General features: G+C 42.9%; 1 protein-coding gene across 15 annotated transcripts in view; it reads left to right on the top strand.

Annotated features, from left to right (window-relative positions):
• The window catches only part of NAV3 (neuron navigator 3), a 921,889-nt gene that overhangs the window by 590,441 nt on the left and 313,445 nt on the right, over positions 1–18,003 (top strand). For all 15 annotated transcript variants that reach the window (XM_082254072.1, XM_082254071.1, XM_082254082.1 and 12 more), the window contains 2 exons: positions 14,199–14,316; positions 14,892–14,944. In XM_082254072.1, the coding sequence (XP_082110198.1) occupies positions 14,199–14,316; positions 14,892–14,944 (171 nt within the window). The remainder of the gene's footprint in view (positions 1–14,198; positions 14,317–14,891; positions 14,945–18,003) is intronic.

The following is an 18,003-nucleotide window of genomic DNA, read 5'->3' as shown; positions in this document are numbered from 1 at the left end:
AAGCGCTTTTGCAAAATCCAAGTATACTACGTCCACAGCCACCCCTCTGTCCAAGGATTTACTTACCTCCTCATAAAAAGAAATCAGGTTTGTATGACAACTTCTGTCTTTCATGAATCCATGCTGTCTGTTGCTTAACCACTTTGCAGTGGCTCACTAGAGCTCTACTGTGGCAAAGTGGTTCGTTATCGTCTGGCGACGTAGACCTACGTTGCCAGCACTCCCCTTTCTCGGCGGCGTGCTCCCGCTGTATTCAGTCACAGCGGGAGTCGGGCCAGGGGAGGAGCAGCGGCGATCGCCGCTGCTCTTCCCCGATCGTCGGGGAATCGAGTCTGGAGATCCGCCCGCTTGTGTAAACAAAGCGGGCGGATCTCCTAAGTGACAGGCAGGGTCAGATTGCAGGGTTCAGCATAGCTGAACCTGTGATCTGTCCCTGTGTCACTCAGTCACCTCCCCCCACACATGTCAGTAAGCACCAGGCATACATTAACCCCTCCCTCTCCAATAAAATTAACCCCTTCCCTGCCAGTGTCATTTTTACACTAACAGTGCATATGTATATCACTGATTACTATAGTAATGTCACTGGTACCCCCAAAAGTGTCAAAAATGTCAGTCAAGGGTCCGATCTGTCCACCGCAATATCGCAGTCCCGCAAAAAAAATCGCAGATTGCCGCCATTACTCGTTAAAAAAAAAACACCAAAAATGACAGAAATCATTCCCTTAGTTAGTAAACGCAATAACTTTGCGCAAACCAATCAAAATACGCTTATTGTGATTTTTTTTTACCAAACATGGGTAGCAGAAAACAAATTGGCCAAGAATTTAAAAAAATTTTGATTTTTACATTTTTTTTGGGGGAATTTCATATTAAATAATGTGAAAAATATTGTTATTTTTTCAAAATTTACGCTCTTTTTTTGTTTATAGCGCAAAAAGTAAAAATCCCACAGGTGATCAAATACCACCAAAAGAAAGCTCTGTTTGTGGGAAAAAAAGGACATAAATTTAGTTTGGGTACGGCGTTACATGACCGTGCAATTTTCAGTTAAAGTTGCACAGTGCCGAATCGCAAAAAGTGGCCCAGACGTAAGACAGCAAAATCCTCCGTGGTAAAGTGATTAAAATATTTTTTTTTCCAGCAAGAACTCATCTATGTGGCCTTTATTAAACTCTCCAGTATCTTCCCGACTATAGAAGTTAAACTAACATATCTATAGTTACATGGCAAAGACTTTGATCCCTTTTTAAATATGGGCACCACATTGGCCCTACGCCAATCCAGTGGTACTATTCCAGTCCTTAACGAGTCCCTACAAATTTGAAACAAAGGCTTTGAAATTACAGCGCTCAATTATTTTAGGATGCGTGGGTGGATGCCATCTGATCCAGGCACTTTATCCACCCTGTGAGGGATTAGCTCGGTGGTAGGCGTGGATGACCCCTTGGGGGGTGCGTTTTCACAGAGAGATAGCCGAAAAGTGCTTGCAAACAACAGTTTAGTTTATTAATGCAATTTTCTTCACCAGACTGCAAGCGTTAAAAACAGCAAAATAAAATAAAAGACAAAATAAATCCTTGCCTCTGTGGGCGGCTACCTTCACACACTGGAACCTACCTAAGAGTCTGTCTCCAACCTACTGTTGGGCAGACTTTCTTATCCTACAGCGGATACTCAACAGTCCATGTTTTATCTCTTCACACAGCACATGTTCATTTAACAGGTCCCTTTACTCTTCACAATGAGAATGTCTCTTTGCTTGTCTCTACACATGGCAAACATTCCTTTATTTCTTCCACATAGAAATAGTTCATTTTCTCACCTTTGAGAAGTCTTCACAACTGGTTACCCTCCTTAGCGCACATCACTTCAGGGGGTCTTCTCCCATGCTCACACAGCTTGTCGGGAGGCACACGTCTGACTGTCCTCCTTTTCCCAGCCCACACGGCTTCAGGAGACAGCTTCCGGAAGCAGCAATCCTGAGACTTCCTTTGGACAAATTATAGAAGCCTTTAACTTCCTCATTCCGAACAGCTGAAGTCTGTTCAACGTCTTTAGACCTTCTTGCTGGCTTCTGCAGCCGACACCCTATAGTAATTGGTGAATTGTATCTCCGATCTGTGACAACACTCACAGATTTAGTTGACTTCCTGTCACATTTACTTGACGTCCTGTTACAACCCTTATTCTGTCTAAATATTTCTAGACCATATCACCTTTGAGCTTACCCATGCTCCCCCATGCTCCTTTGTATACACAGAGCTGAAGAAAGCATTTAATAACTTTGCCTTCTCTTTGTCCCTAGTCACCCATTCCTGATTATTTTGTAAAGGGCCTACATGCTCAGACCTAACCTTTTAATATATTAATATATTTGAAGAATTGTTTTGGGGTTTGTCCTACTATCTTTTTCAATCTGTCATTCATTTTGAATTTTTTGCGTCCTTGGTTTCCTTTTTACATATTCTGTTATATTCTTTGGAACAATTAATCAATGATAGTGTTCCTTCATATATATATTTTTTAAAAGCTCTTTTCTTTTTATTTATAGCTTTTTTTTAACTTTGGCCATGAGGCACATAGGTTTTATTTTTAGCCTTTTAAACTTATTACCCATGGGAATATACTTTGCAGTGAGTTTGCATACAGTCTTTTTGAAAATTCACATTTCTGTTTTTTGTTAATCAATGCCAATATTCCCTCCAAGTCTAAATCCTAGAGAGCAGCCCTCATTCTTGGAAAATTTGCTCTCTTAAAATTAAGTGTTTTATAATTCCTGTATGCGTTTTTTTGCTTACAGCTAACATGAAATGAAATGGTATTGTGATCACTGCTACCCAGAGGTTCTTTTATATAAACATTATTAATAAGCACTGCATGGTTTGAGATTACCAGGGTCCAACATAGCATCATTTCTAGTGGGGGTCCTAATAAACTGTATCATAATATTGTCTTGTAATAGGCTTATAAATTTTTGCCCTTTAACTGTTCCAGTAGTGCCATTACTCCAGTCAATGTCTTGGTAGGTAAAATCCCCCATTATTAACACTGTCCCAGCCCCAGCAGCCCTTTCTATATGTGCCAGGAGCTGAGTCTCCACCTCCTCATTAATACTGGGAGGTCTATTTACAAACTCCAATGATAATCTTTGTATTACACACACCCATGTATATTTCCACCCATACTGCTTCCGACTCATCACACTCTCCATCAACTATTGTTTGGGGATCCTTAAGAGAAAACTCTCATGGTTAATGCTACATTTGTTCGAGGGATCTCTCTCTTTCCCTGCTCTGGACAAACAATTTTTTGCCCTTGGGGAGATACATATATACTGCATATTAGAAAGAAAGGGGGAATGGTCTGACACTAGCAATTATGTGCACCTCCATCCCTAATACAATTGCAAAAAAAAGGAGTGCCCAGATGGGACTTGGAATAAGGTGCATGCAATAGTCACTACTATGGAATAATGAATGTATTTGTTGTTTATTATAAGAACATAACTGAATATGAACAAGTACTGACAAATAACAGATGTCAGATATTAATACAAAACATGATCAACATGACAGGATTACAGAGCAACGTACATATGAGCCCCGGTTCACACTACTGCGTGCGCACTGCTCCGACATGACATGCGATCAGCTGTGCGGTGCGAGTTTAGCCATACAGTTTGTATGGCTAAATTCGCATCGCACCCGCAGCAAACACGCACACGAGGCATTTTTGCTGCCGCATCAGGATCGGATCGCACAGCGGTTCACACTTGTGCGATCCGATCCTGTGCGAACTGCACGATCGCACTGCGATATGCGATCAAACTGGGGGTGTCGTTAAGATTACATTGACACCCCCAGCGGATCGCATATGGCAGTGTGAACTGCCGGGGGTGCGTGTGCGATGCGGGAACAGGCTGCGAATTCGCAGCCTTCCCGCATCGCATCAGTGTGAACCGAGCCTGAAGCAAAAAAACTGAGTATATAGCTTAAATTGAGTAAAAACATACAATAAAAGTATAATGGTTAATGCACAGGCCAATGAGAATCAGTGCAAGGCATATGTAGCAGTAATACACGAGTAGAATGTCTTGGATTAAAACTCAACAGAATATCTTGTATAAAACTCGACGCGTTTCGTGGGTCTGTTGGCCCACTCATCAGGAGTAAATAAATATGTAAGCCTGTCAAAGACAATAGTGCACATGTTATAAAATAGCCAGCAAGTATGGAATATCAACAAGTGTATAACCTAAGTGGGGAAAACCATACTTACATACAGCTAAATATCACTAGTCATATTTAGCCGTATGTAAGTGTGTCTGTGAAGATTTAGTGTGCCTGGCTGTGCAGGGTGGGGGATCCCATTTACTTTTGGCTCCTTAGGAGGTGCGCTACAAAGGTGTTGCATAACTATTTGTAAAAGATAATCATTATAAGTACTCCTGTTAGTGTTAAGTTGTTTGTCTCAACCCTCTAATTTGCTGGACAGCTTGGTCTTGGTAGGGAAATTATTAGGCTTACTGGCTAGATAAACAAGCTAAAATAAAGAAAAGAAAGCCTAGAAAAGGAAAGTAATGCAGCCATCATATTTAAGAATTGGTAAGCTGTAAAATATGAAATGTTTGTTTTTCAGTTTAATGCAGCTTTAAATTTCAGCTTGAGCGATTGATCTCCGTTAAAAACATATATATATATATATATATATATACATATATATATATATATATATATATATATATATATATATTTTTTTTTTTTTAACAACACCGTGTACGTAAAGCTCCACCTGCTGGTAGGATAGGAAAACTACATAATATTCACATGGAATATATATATATATATATATATATATATATATATATATATATATATATATATATATATATATATATATCTGTTAAAAAACACATCATAGAAATCTAAAAAATAAACCCAGAATATCTTGAGCTAAAGTTTGAGTGTGTTTGATTTAACAGAAATGGCATACTGAATATGTCTTTTCATCGCTGATAGCAATTTCAAACTTCTTCTGTTTGGTTGGATAGGTATATTGATTCCTCTCCTTTTTTGTTACACTATAAAACCTAAAGCAGCTGGCAGTAGTATTAAGAATATGTGCTGTAAAGCATAAATTGCATTTTTGAAAGAGTCTTTTTTGAGCTTCTGTCATATAGTTAATTACAGATTATATTACTGAGTGGGCTTTGTCATCTTTCACTTCTAAGATTTAACCATATTGTCAAAGGAGTTTCCTGTACTGGTTGACATTCACACTACATTCACACAGCTAGATTTTTCTTCCAGGGTCTCATAGCTGCATGGACTGAACTTTTGGTTTGCATCTTTTGACAACAAAAATTGTAAGACTTAGACTTTACTTATATGGCCATTAGAATGAAGTAGAGATTAACCGTAGATGCTCTGAACCTGAATACTGTAGTCACTTCCCTTCATTCATGCCAAGCTCCCTGTTCTCTTTTTCATTTTTTTATAAAGGGTAGACTGCTAGTAAAGGACTGGCATGATCAAGAGTAGACCGTAACACTGTTTTTTACTCACCTTAGTATGCTATCACATGGCACTCTGGAACTCTATTTCTCTTTTGTTCTTTGACAGATACAGCTCCATATCTTCTTGACCCTTGGGTTTATGCTGCCCCCTATAGGACTAGGACACTAGGCGGAAAAAGGTTTGACTACGCCAATAGGACAGTCCCAGGAGATATTCTCCCACTTCCTGCTATAGGTCTTCAGTTTTTTTCTGCCTAGTCAGGAGTAAAGATCTAGTTCCTTGCTGGGATCTCTGGTCCTAGCATTTTTTTTTTCCATTTTAAATGGATATTTTTTGCTTCTTTTATCATTTTCTGTTCCAATCAACTGCTGGACTGGGTGATGGACTGGATATCCTAGATCCTTACGGTCTCCCCAGTCCAGCCAGCGAGCATGACCTGACCTCAGCTCCACGCTAGGTCGGCCGTGACATAGCCCCCCTGGACAGTGGCTGGCCGGCAGTTAAACACCTCGCGAGGATGCATAGCACTGGTCACAACCCTCTGGCCCTGGAGTGGTGTCCAGTTCCAAGGTGGGGGTAAGTAGTGTTCCCCCTCCCCTCTAGTGGTTTTTTGGGGTGGACGTGGGCCTCTCCCTGGGTTGGTCGGACCCCTGAGTGCCCTTCCTTCCCACATAGCACTCCACCTCACTATCGGGGACCACCCCTCATTCACCCACACCTAGCCTCCCCCCCCGGGGTGGCCATTCCTGTTATGTATGTGTGGTGGTGTCGAGCCAGTGATGGGGGCCAGGGGGGAAAACAGCTGGCTGCTCAAAACGCGGTTTTTGGGAGGAGTGGTCCCAAGTGTACCTGGGGGTCCTCTGGGGGACGCGGAAGCCACGTGGACACTGTGTGGAACTGCCATTTTGCCGTAGATGGCTGCTGTATATGCCAACGCCCATGTTTGTGTAGTCCAGTGGCCATTTTCTTGTAGTTTCCCATTGATATCAACAGCGGCCATGTTTTTGAAGCATATATAGCGGTGAATCAGTGGTGGGCCTCTATTAAACTCTCTCCTTCTCTCTGTTCGCCACACAGCATGCAGCTTGGCACTCTCTCTGTACCTGAGTAGGTGGTGGTAAGTCCCTGTGTGTGAAAAACGGCTCCTTCTTTTGGCTATAGCGGTAGCTTAGGGCACTGGGACCTGTGGTGCCGCTGGTGCAGTGGTGGGGGGAACAGCAACAGAAATGATTTCTTGTTAGCAGTCCCAAGGTTAACCCATGGAATCCCTGGAGCATGTGTCACCACCTGACCCCCTGTCAGAGGCTGCGGGTCTGAGTCCGCTTTGTCTGTGATGACAGCGATCCTGCAGTCACTAGAGTCCAAGGTAGGCATGGCCCTCCATAATAGGACGAGCAAAAAGTGTCCCCCCCTTCACCTGCATCTTCAGTCTCCTCAGATTCTGAAGTTAATTTGGCCATCACGGACATGAGTCACCCTACTGGGTCTGTGTCCACACACCCTGAGTGCTCTGATAGTGAGGATGATTCCTCTTCCACTACAGTCACGCATGAAAAGGCACTAGTGGATGTGCTGATTGTATCAGTGCAGGAAACTTTTAAACTGGAGGATACAGCTACTGCTGCGTCGGCTGCTCTGGTACATTTTGGTGGCAGCAGAACATCAAAGGCAACAAAGGTATTTCCCTTTCCCGCCTATTTCGACAACATTGTTGCAAGTCAGTGGGGTTCCCCAAAACACACTGTTAGGGCTACCTAAGCGTTTCGCTGGAAGATATCCTTTTGAAGAGTCACTGTTAAAGAAACTGACAGTACAACCTGTGGTGGGCTCCCAGGTTTCTAGGTTAAATAAAGCCACCCTTCTCCTGGTGGAGGACTCTCTGTCCTTTAAGGACCGTTTTGACAAGAGAGCCGAATCTCTGGTCCAATACCTTTTTACTATGGCCAGTTCCATCTGAGGTCGGTGTTTGCCATAACCTTGGTTTCCCAGGCCTTAAAGGAATGGGCAAAGCTTCTGTGCCAGGATTTGGAAGAGGGAAAGCCTCCTCCTGACCTGGCGGAGCTGGCGGACCAGTTGGTCCAGGGGTTGCAGTATATCTGTGATGCCTCTCTAGATGTGGTCCCCTTAGCCTTCAGTGTGTCCGTGACGGCTGTGACCCTTTGCAACATGATATCGCTGAAATACTGGTCTACGAACCAGGCTTCTGGTACTGGCTGATATCCCCTTTGTAGGAGATCGCCTGTTCGGAGCTTTCATGGAGGAGATCATTAAGGGTCTTACAGGAGGTAAGAATACTCTGCTTCCGCAGACTACCAAGAGCAAAGAGTCTCTTCGCAAACGCGGTCCTTTCTTCTCGGCCAATAAGCGGTCCTTTCATCCCTCAGGATGTCAGGACAAGGGATCGAAATCCGCCCGAGACCACGTAGGACGTGTCAAAAGCCCTGGCCTGGTAAGCCGAGAGCAGGCAGACAAGTCCACTTCTGCCTAAAGGGGCGCCCTCATCTGTATCTGGGGTGGGGGGACATCTTTGCATTTTTTCTGGATCTGTGGACCTTCTTGATTCAAGACAAATGGGTCCATGAGTTGATTTGGTCTGGTTACAAGATCGAGTTTTGGTCCTTGCCTCCGGCAAGGTTCTTCCCTTCCAACCTGTATTTGTCCCAGATCGCCTGCGAGGTCTTCTCGGGTGGTACAAGATCTGCTCTCACAAGGGGTCATTGGAGAGGTTCCAGAATCAGAACGCTTTCAGGGGTTTTATTCAAACCTATTTACTGTTCCCAGGAAGGAAGGCAAGGTCTGTCCAATCCTGGACCTAAAGGCCTTGAACCGCTTGTGCGAGTTCATAAATTTCAGATGGAGTCCATTCGCACAGTAGTGGCGTCCCTTAATCAAGGGGATTTTCTGGCCTACATCGATATCAAGAAGCTTACCTTTATATCCCAATATATGTCAGGCATCAGCATTTCCTTTCGCTTTGCCATGGGCGAAGACCACTGTCAATTTGTGGCATTACCTTTTGGTCTCGCCTCAGCTCCTTGGGGGTTTACGAAAGTATTAGCCCCGTTGTCAGCATTGCTACGGCAGAAGGGGATTGTGGTACTGGGGTACCTGGACAACCTCCTTCTGTGAGCATATTCTCCGCATGTCTTAAAAGCAAATCTGGACATTTCTGTATGAACCTGTTAAGTAAGAGCAGTTTTGGGACTTTGAATGAGACACAAGCCAGGTAAGGCTCTGCGTCTCCATCCCTGTGATGGAAATTAAGGATTTCTGTACAAACCTTGCAAGCGATCAGAATTTAATTTCCAAAAATCTGCTCTGGTCCCATCCACCAAACTGGACTACCTGGGCCTGACCCTGGACTCGGCCTCAGCCGGGATGTTTCTTCCGGAGGTGAAACTCCAGAAGTTGCTGGATGCGATTCTGCTCCTGTTGTCAACCGGAGGTCATCTCTCAGGACAAAGTGCTGGGCCTGATGGTCTCCACCTTCGAGGCTGTTCCGTTTGCTCAGTTCCATACCAGACCTCTACAAAGAGAGCTTCTTGCCAAATGGAACAAGAATCCACAGTCTCAAGACAATCTGATCCTCTTAAGCCGGGGTACGAGGGGGTCCCTGATCTGGTGGCTCCGTTCTCCGGTGCTTCCACAGGGAAAATCCTTTCTCCCCGTGCACACTTTCACAACATTTTTCAAGGTTTTAATACATTTTTTAAACTTTACACTCAATGGTGTCCTTATATAAATCTCAGAGGTTGGCGCACATATCAGAGTCGGCCAGGATACCTCAAATGTGTTGTTTTTTAATCTTGTGTCTAACATCTGCATTTGGTATTTCCTTGAGATTGGAAAATGCAATACAGTATGCAACTTTTTAAAAAGAGGTCTATCATTTCCGCACTATAACTGTGCATACAAATTTGCCAAAACTATACATTTGAAAGGGGATTGCATAACTTTACATATGGGGATTGCATCACTTTGGCCTGCCATAAAGGTGTGAAAACAATTTTATACAGGCACACTTCTAAATAAAAAGATTTTCATTTTTAATTTTTTTTTTTGAATGTCATATAGCAGAATGTGAAAAATATTGTTTTTTTTTTTTTTTCAAATTTGTCGCTCTTTTTTTGTTTATAGCATAAAAAATAAAAATCGCACAGGTGATCAAATACCACCAAAAGAAAGCTTTTATTTGGGTACAGCGTCGCACGACTGCGCAACTGTCTGTTAAAGTAACCCAGTGCTGAATCACAAAATAGGGCCTAGTAAGGAAGGGGGAAAATCCTTTCGGTCTTAAAGTAGTTAAGTAGCATAGAGGTGAATGCAAACCCAAGGGAGGCAACAGGAGGATTAGTCAGCCAAAAAGATTGGTAAACCAACAAACTGTTGTATGTATTGTAGCAGAGCCACTTGGTTAGGGGCTGCAGGGTTGCCCCATGTATGGGCCTTATTTCTGGGCATACAAAAAAAAAATCCTCCCAGTGGTCCCCAACTGCAGGGGTTAAATGTCTATTAAAGCTAGGGGTGGAGGATCTTATCGTATCGCTCCCTCCAGCAGGCTCCCTCCATCTGCGCGACCTGTCCCCTGCAGTTTCCTTTCTACAGCCCGCCGGTGCATGCTTACCTCCAATATACAATGCAGGACTAATGGCCCTGCATTGTACATGATGACACTGAGGGAGAAGATAAGAGCCACAGAGCCTGTTGAAGCAAGGGGTATGGCAAGTAATACAGCCTCTTCCTCCACACCCTAGACTTACCTAGCATTTACTCCACTGCAAGGGTATTTTATCTTTTCATCCCGGAGCTGGGCTTTAAATAGAGTAATGGTGTGTTCATTAAGCATGTGAATGCCTCCTACCAAAAATAAAAAGTTTTTTTTTTTTTTTTAACCAAAAAAGTTTTAACCACTTCCTGTCGCTGCACTGCCTTTTTACGTCGGCAGTGTGGCTATCCCAGGCAAAATCACTTAAATAAACGTCATTTGCTTGGGAGGCCACTAGGGGGCGACTGCGTGCCGCCGAGGTGCGCTCCCGCCCCAAATTGTCAGCGGGGAAGCCAGTGCGGGTGTCAGGTTGCTCCGATTGCCGTCTGACACCGGCGATCTCCCCCCGCTGACAGAGAAGGACAGACGGCTGATGTAAACACAGCCGTCTGTCATTCTCCCTGAAGTGATCACTGAGACCAATGCGATCCTGCTATATAGGATCGCATGCCTCTGTGATCATTTCAAAAGCCCAACCCCCCCACAGTTAGAATCACTCCCCTAGGGTCACATTTAACCCCTTGATCACCAATAGCATTAACCCCTAAACTGCCAATGGCATTATTACAGTAACAGTGCATATTTTATATTATAGCACTATTGCATATTATAGCACTGATTACTGTAGTAATGTCACTGGTACCCCCCAAAAGTGTCAAAAACGATAAAAATGACATAAATCTTTCCCATAGTCAGTATACGCAATAATTTGCGCAAACCAAACAAAATACGCTTATTGCTATTTTTTTTTACCAAAAATATGTAGCAGAAAACAAATTGGCCTAAAATGTTAAAAAAGTTTGATTTTTAAATTTTTTTTTTGGAATGTTTTATAGCAGAAAGTGAAAAATATTGTTTTTTTTTTTTTCAAAATTGTCGCTCTTTTTTTGTTTATAGCGCAAAAAATAAAAATTGCACAGGTGATCAAATACCTCCAAAAGAAAGCTCTATTTGTGGGGAAAAAAAGGACGTAAATTTTGTTTGGATACAGCATCGCAGGACCGCTCAATTGTCCATTCAACTAACACAGTGCTGAATCGCAAAATAGGGCCTGGTCATTAAGCAGCAAAATCTTCCGGTCCAGAAGTGGTTAATATCACATTATAGATGATGTACATACATTATCATGTATACTTTACATACAATTAGTACCAAATGGAAACATCAGTGCCATCTTTAATATCAATTGGACCCTGGGCAAACATTTTCTTGGGGCCTCCCAAATCCACTTATCAACTATTTGCAGGCAGTGTGGGCTCAAGGCACAGCTGCTTTGGACTTCACAACAATGGCTGGGCCCGGGGCAGCTGCCCCTTTTGCCCTGTGTTAAAGACAGTCTTGGTTGATGTATAACTATCTGGCCTGTCCTTGATATTTTAAACTGAAAAGAACTACTGTATGTGTTTAGCGAATAAACTTATTTGAGTTCATGATGCAATTTCCATGGGACTACCCCTAATGACAATACAAGATAAAGCACATAACAGGCCCCCCTTAAATCAGAGACCCTCACAGAGGCCCCTCTTACATCAGAGACCCTCACAGAGCCCCCCTTACATCAGAGACTCTCACCGAGCCCCCCTTACATCAGAGCCCCCCTTACATCAGAGACCCCCCACAGCGCCCCCCTTACATCAGATACCCCCCCACAGAGCCCCCTTACATCAGAGACCCCCACACAGAGCCCCCTTACATCAGAGAGCCCCCCACACAGAGCCTTCCATCCTTACATCAGAGACCCCTCACAGAGGCCCCCTTACATCAGAGACCCTCACAGAGGCCCCCCTTACATCAGAGACCCCCACACAGAGCCCCACTTACATCAGAGACCCCCCCACACACAGAGCCCCCCTTACATCAGAGACCCTCAAAGAGGCCCCCCTTACATCAGAGACCCTCACAGAGCCTCCCTTACATCAGAGACCCCCCACACACAGAGCCCCCTTACATCAGAGACCCCCCACACAAACAGAGCCCCCCTTACATCAGAGACCCCTTACAGAGGCCCCCCTTACATCAAAGACCCTCATAGTGGCCCCCCTGACATCAGAGACCCTCACAGAGCCTCCCTTACATCAGAGACCCCCCACACACAGAGCCCCCTTACATCAGAGACCCCCCCACACAAACAGAGCCCCCTTTACATCAGAGACCCCTTACAGAGGCCCCCCTTACATAAAAGACCCTCATAGTGGCCCCCCTGACATCAGAGACCCTCTCAGAGCCCCCCTTTACATCAGAGACCCTCACAGAGCCCCCTTACATCAGAGACCCCCCCACAGAGCCCCCTTACATCAGAGACCCCTCACAGAGGACCCCTTACATCAGAGACCCCTCACAGAGGCCCCCCTTACATCAGAGACCCTCACAGAGGCCCCCTTACATCAGAGACCCTCACAGAGCCCCCTTACATCAAAGACCCCCTTACATTAGAGACCCACAAAGAGCCCCTCTTACATCAGAGACCCCCCACACAGAGCCCCCCTTACATCAGAGATCCCCCCCACACAGAGCCCCCCTTACATTAGAGACCCCCCACACAGAGCCCGCTTTACATCAGAGACCCCCCAAACAGAGCCTCCCTTACATCAGAGACCCCCCCCACACAGAGCCCCATTACATCAGAGACCCCCACACAGAGTCCCCCCTTACATCAGAGACCCCCACACAGAGACCCCCTTACATCAGAGCCCTCCCACACAGAGCCCCCTTACAACAGAGCCCCCCTTACATTTTTTGCAGGAGAGAGAGCTTACTTACCTCAGTATGGAGGCTCACGCTGTCTGCAGCTTTTCTTTTTTTCTTTAAACTCCTCAGGGAGTGTGGGCGGGGCATACCCAGGAGGAGAAGGGACGGGAGGAGTAGGAGCTGACGATCTCTCCTCTGGCGTCCCTGTAGAGAGGAGGGATCTGTCAGCGGCGGCGGATCGGAGGCTAAGCTGTGTGAGATACACACAGCTCAGCCCTGCAACTAGGAGACTGAGGCACAGCCGCACAGCAGGAAGTAAGTGGTGGCCGCGGCCTGTGTTGACACTCTCCAGGCCGCGGTCGCCACTTACCTCCCACTGTGCGGCCTGATCATCTGCGAGCCGTGATGGCCACATGGCGCCCCTGTTGCCCATGGTGCCCTGTGCGGCCGCACAGCTCGCACACCCCAAAGGCTGGCCCTGCATACTTAGATTTCTCCATCCATGGAGTGTGGATGGAGGAATCTCTGCCGCCAGCTATCGTATTCAAGCAGCTGCAACACCCATTAGTGTTTGCATACAGAAAAAAGATTTATCTGATTGGTTGACTCGTTACAGTCAATGTTCAGCCAACAATTTTTCACCTGGCTCCTTCAATTCTTCAACTGACGTTTGTCGAATCGTGTATGGCCCGCTTAGAAGATGTATGGGATGTTTATGTTGCTCTTATTACAATGTAGAGTATTTATTATTTTAATGGACTACAGAGTTTTTAGATAAAACTTTTATTTTTGTTATATGACAAAAAAAATTAAAAAATCATAAACTTTTACAATCTAAATTTGCTTTTCTTCACAAAAAAAAAAAAAAAAACTAGAGTTTTAGTTCCTTACATTTCACCCTGATAAATCAATTGGCCTTACTCATTAGGGAGGAATGGAAGTGATAGATTTGTGACAGCAGTTTCCTTGATAGATATGAAGTGAGAGTGTTTCTTGTGTGGTCAGAGAACTCCAGCGACCCTCATTTGAAAATAAAGTGAGTCATTAGAGCTGGGAATAGGAAAGAAATTGTTTAAATAATAACAGCATAACAGTTTCCTTCTGAGCTGTGACTTTCCAAGTTGGAATGCGATTCTGAATAGTTCTCCTATTCAAGTCAATGCGTTTCTGAATAATTTTTATTATCTTCTCTCCCCCTTATCCCTCCCTTTCCCCTTGTCTTGTAGATTTACACAGACTGGGCAAATCACTACCTAGCAAAGTCTGGTCACAAGAGGCTGATTAAGGATTTACAACACGATATTGCTGATGGTGTCCTGCTGGCAGAGATCATTCAGATCATTGGTAAGTGTCAGTGTGTGAGTAGCTGGGTGGCAGTGTGACTTTAGACATGAAAAGGTTAAACAGAATGTGTGTTTCAATATGTCTGCACTGCAGTTACTAATTCCAGATGTCTTCCTCAAGCTCAAACTATTCTGTGAGTTTGTTTTTAAATTCGTTAGCATTAAAATGCTGGGGAGTAACTGACCAAAATTTTACAACGGCTTCACTGTATCCTCCACATGCTGAAATGTCAGAGAGGAAGACTTGATCAAACCATACGTCTCCCATGTGGGCATTCTGTGTGCTGTAGGGAATGAGTCTTTTCTGGGATGCCTTGAAACATTATCCCTGGCCATGCATAGACAATTGGGGAGGATTTCATGTCAGCAGTTACTTGGCAGGGCCAGGAGACTTAGCAGTAGATCACATTCACACTTCCAGTATTGTAGAGTGTGTACAGTTATGGTGTGCCTGATAGTAGGAGAGACTGCTCAATGGGGACTGGAGTGCTGGAGGTAACACAATACACTTTGACTTAACTAGCAATAGAAGTGTCATTACTCCTTTCACTAACTCACCTCTGCTTCTCTATTTAGCAAATGAAAAGGTTGAAGATATCAATGGCTGTCCGAAGAGCCAATCCCAGATGGTAAGTCCAGATTTTTCTAAATAGATATCTCATTGTTTATATACCGTATATATATATATATATATATATATATATATATATATATATATATATATATATATATTTAACCTGAGCTGTTGGAATCTAAAATTGGCAGCATTCTTATAGTTTTGTCTGAAAGTATTCAAAGTGCAGAATTATTATTACTGTTAATAATACAAATATTAATATTATTATTATCATCATTTTCTGTTTGTTTGGCACCACAGCAGTCCATAGCACCTTATTTTTTTAAATATTATTTTTATAATTATTATCATCATCCTTTTCTGTTTCTATGGCACCACAGCAGCCCATAGCATTTTATTATTATTTTTATTATTATTAATATGAAGGTTCTTTAAAAAGTTTCCTTTTTTTTAAAAACTCGATTAAATATAAAAAAGTGCAGAAACTTTTTAAAGACCCCTCTTATTATTATTATTATTATTATTATTATTATTACTATTATTACTATTATTAATAATCATAATAATAATTATAATAATAATAATAATAATAATAATATAATATTATTGCTATTTGTAATATTAATATCTTCTGTTGTATGGCTCTACAGTAGTCCATAGCACTTTATTATTATCATTATTATTATTATTATTAATAATAATAATAATAATAATAATAATATTATTATTATGATCATCATCATCATTTTCTGTTTTTATGGCACCACAGCAGTCCATAGCATTTTATTATTATTATTACTATTTGTATTATTATCATCTTATGTTGTACGGCTCCACAGCAGTCCATTGCATTTTATTAGTATTATTATTGATATTGTTGTTGTTGTTATGATTATTATTACTATGTTTATTATTATCATCTTCTGTTTGTATGGTACAACAGCACCGTTAGCACTTTACTAGTATTATTATTGTTATTGTTATTATTATGATCTTCTGTTTGTTTGGCACCACAACCGTCAATATCAATTCTCAGTGGAAAACACAATAGATATTCTGTAGTATCAAACAGGTCATTTAGTGGCTTGGGATTTTTAATTGGCACCAAGAATACAAACAACTGAATTAAAAATTATTTGTTAATACGATTTCTAAAAAGAGACAATAGTCTGCAACATATTAAAAGGCATATATATAGTACAGCATGTCTTTAATGCTTAAAGTGCACAAAAAACCCCAACGTATTTCAACTCAAAAGTTGTAAGTCTTCTTCGGGGCTTGGTATTGGGGTATGATCTGTAACATAAATACATGTGAGTTAACCAAACCAAAAATACAAATCATATTAAAAAAGATTTACAATATATATGTATGGTTGTTTACACATAGAATTACTCAGCATAACATGATGTAGGATGGATACGCTTACCAGGGGTGGTCACATGACAGTGTCCAATACAACACAAAACATGCAATGAATTCCCCACAGAATGACCCAACAGATCACTCAATGGGCAATATAATAGTATAATACAAATAAGTGAGAAAGGTCTTTCAGAAAAATTCTATGCATTTGGCCACCTTAAATAGTCTTACAAAGGTACCAGGACAGGTAGACCTTTTTCACTTATTTGTGTTATACTATTATATTGCACATTGGGTGATCTGCTGGGCCAGTCTTTGGGGAAGATTGCATCCTTTGTGCTATTCTGGATGCTGTCATGTGACCTACCCTGGTGCATCCATCCTACATCATATTATGCTGAGTAATCTTATGTGTAAGCGATTATATATACAGTATCTCACAAAAGTGAGTACACCCGTCACATTTTTGTAAATATTTTTTTATATCTTTTTATGTGACAACACTGAAGAAATGACATTTGTCCCCTCAAAATAACTCAACACATTAATGTCTAAACTGCTGGCAACAAAAGTGAGTACACCCCTAAGTGAAAAAGTCCAAATTGGGTCCGAAAGTGTCAATATTTTATGTGGCCACCATAATTTTTCAGGACTGCCTTATCCCTCTTGGGCATGGAGTTCACCAGAACTTCACAGGTTGCCACTGCAGTCCTCTTCCACTCCTCTATGACGACATCACGGAGCTGGTGGATGTTAGAGACCTTGCGCTCCTCCACCTTCCATTTGAGGATGCCCCACAGATGCTCATTAGGGTTTAGGTCTGGAGACATGCTTGGCTAGTCCATCATCTTTACCCTTAGCTTCTTTAGCAAGGCAGTGGTCATCTTGGAGATGTGTTTGGGGTTATCTTGTTGGAATTTTGCCCAGTGGCCCAGTCCCTGAAGGAAGGGGATCATGCTCTGGTTCAGTATGTAACAGTACATGTTGGCACTCATGGTTCCCTCAATGAACTTTAGCTCCCTAGTGCCGGAAGCACTCATGTAGCTCCAGACCATGACACTCCCACCACCATGCTTGATTGTAGGCAAGGCACACTTGTCTTTGTACTCCTCACCTAGTTGCCGACACACACGCTTGACACATCTGGTCCCATTCTAGAACAACAGCCATGCAGACCAATTTGATGCAGTGTGCGGCGGATGGTCTGAGCCCTGACAAGCTGACCCCCCACCCCTTCAACCTCTGCAGCAATGCTGGCAGGACACATCATATGTCTTTTTCCCAAAGACAACCTCTGGTTTTGACGCTGAGCATGTACACTCAACTTCTTTGGTTGACTATGGCGAGGCCTGTTCTGAGTGGAACCTGTCCTGTTAAACCTCTGTATGATATTGGCCACCGTGCTTCAGATCAGCTTTATCGTCTTGGCAAACTTCTTATAGCCTAAGCCATCTTTATGTAGAGCAACAATTCTTTTTTCAGAACCTCAGAGAGTTCTTTGCCATGAGGTGCCATGTTGAACTTCCAGTGACCAGTATGAGAGAGCAATAACACCAGATTTAACACACCTGCTCCCCATTCACACCTGAGACCTTGTAACACTAACGAGTCACATGACACCGGGGAGGGAAAATGGAAAATTGGGCCCAATTTGGATTTTTTTACTTAGGGGTGTACTCACTTTTGTTGCCAGCGGTTTAGACATTAATGGCGGTGTGTTGAGTTATTTTGAGGGGACAGCAAATT

Source organism: Pelophylax lessonae, assembly GCF_965119305.1.
Source record: "Pelophylax lessonae genome assembly, chromosome: 4".
Taxonomy (NCBI): Eukaryota; Metazoa; Chordata; class Amphibia; order Anura; family Ranidae; genus Pelophylax; species Pelophylax lessonae.
This window is presented reverse-complemented; position numbering and strand designations above follow the sequence as displayed.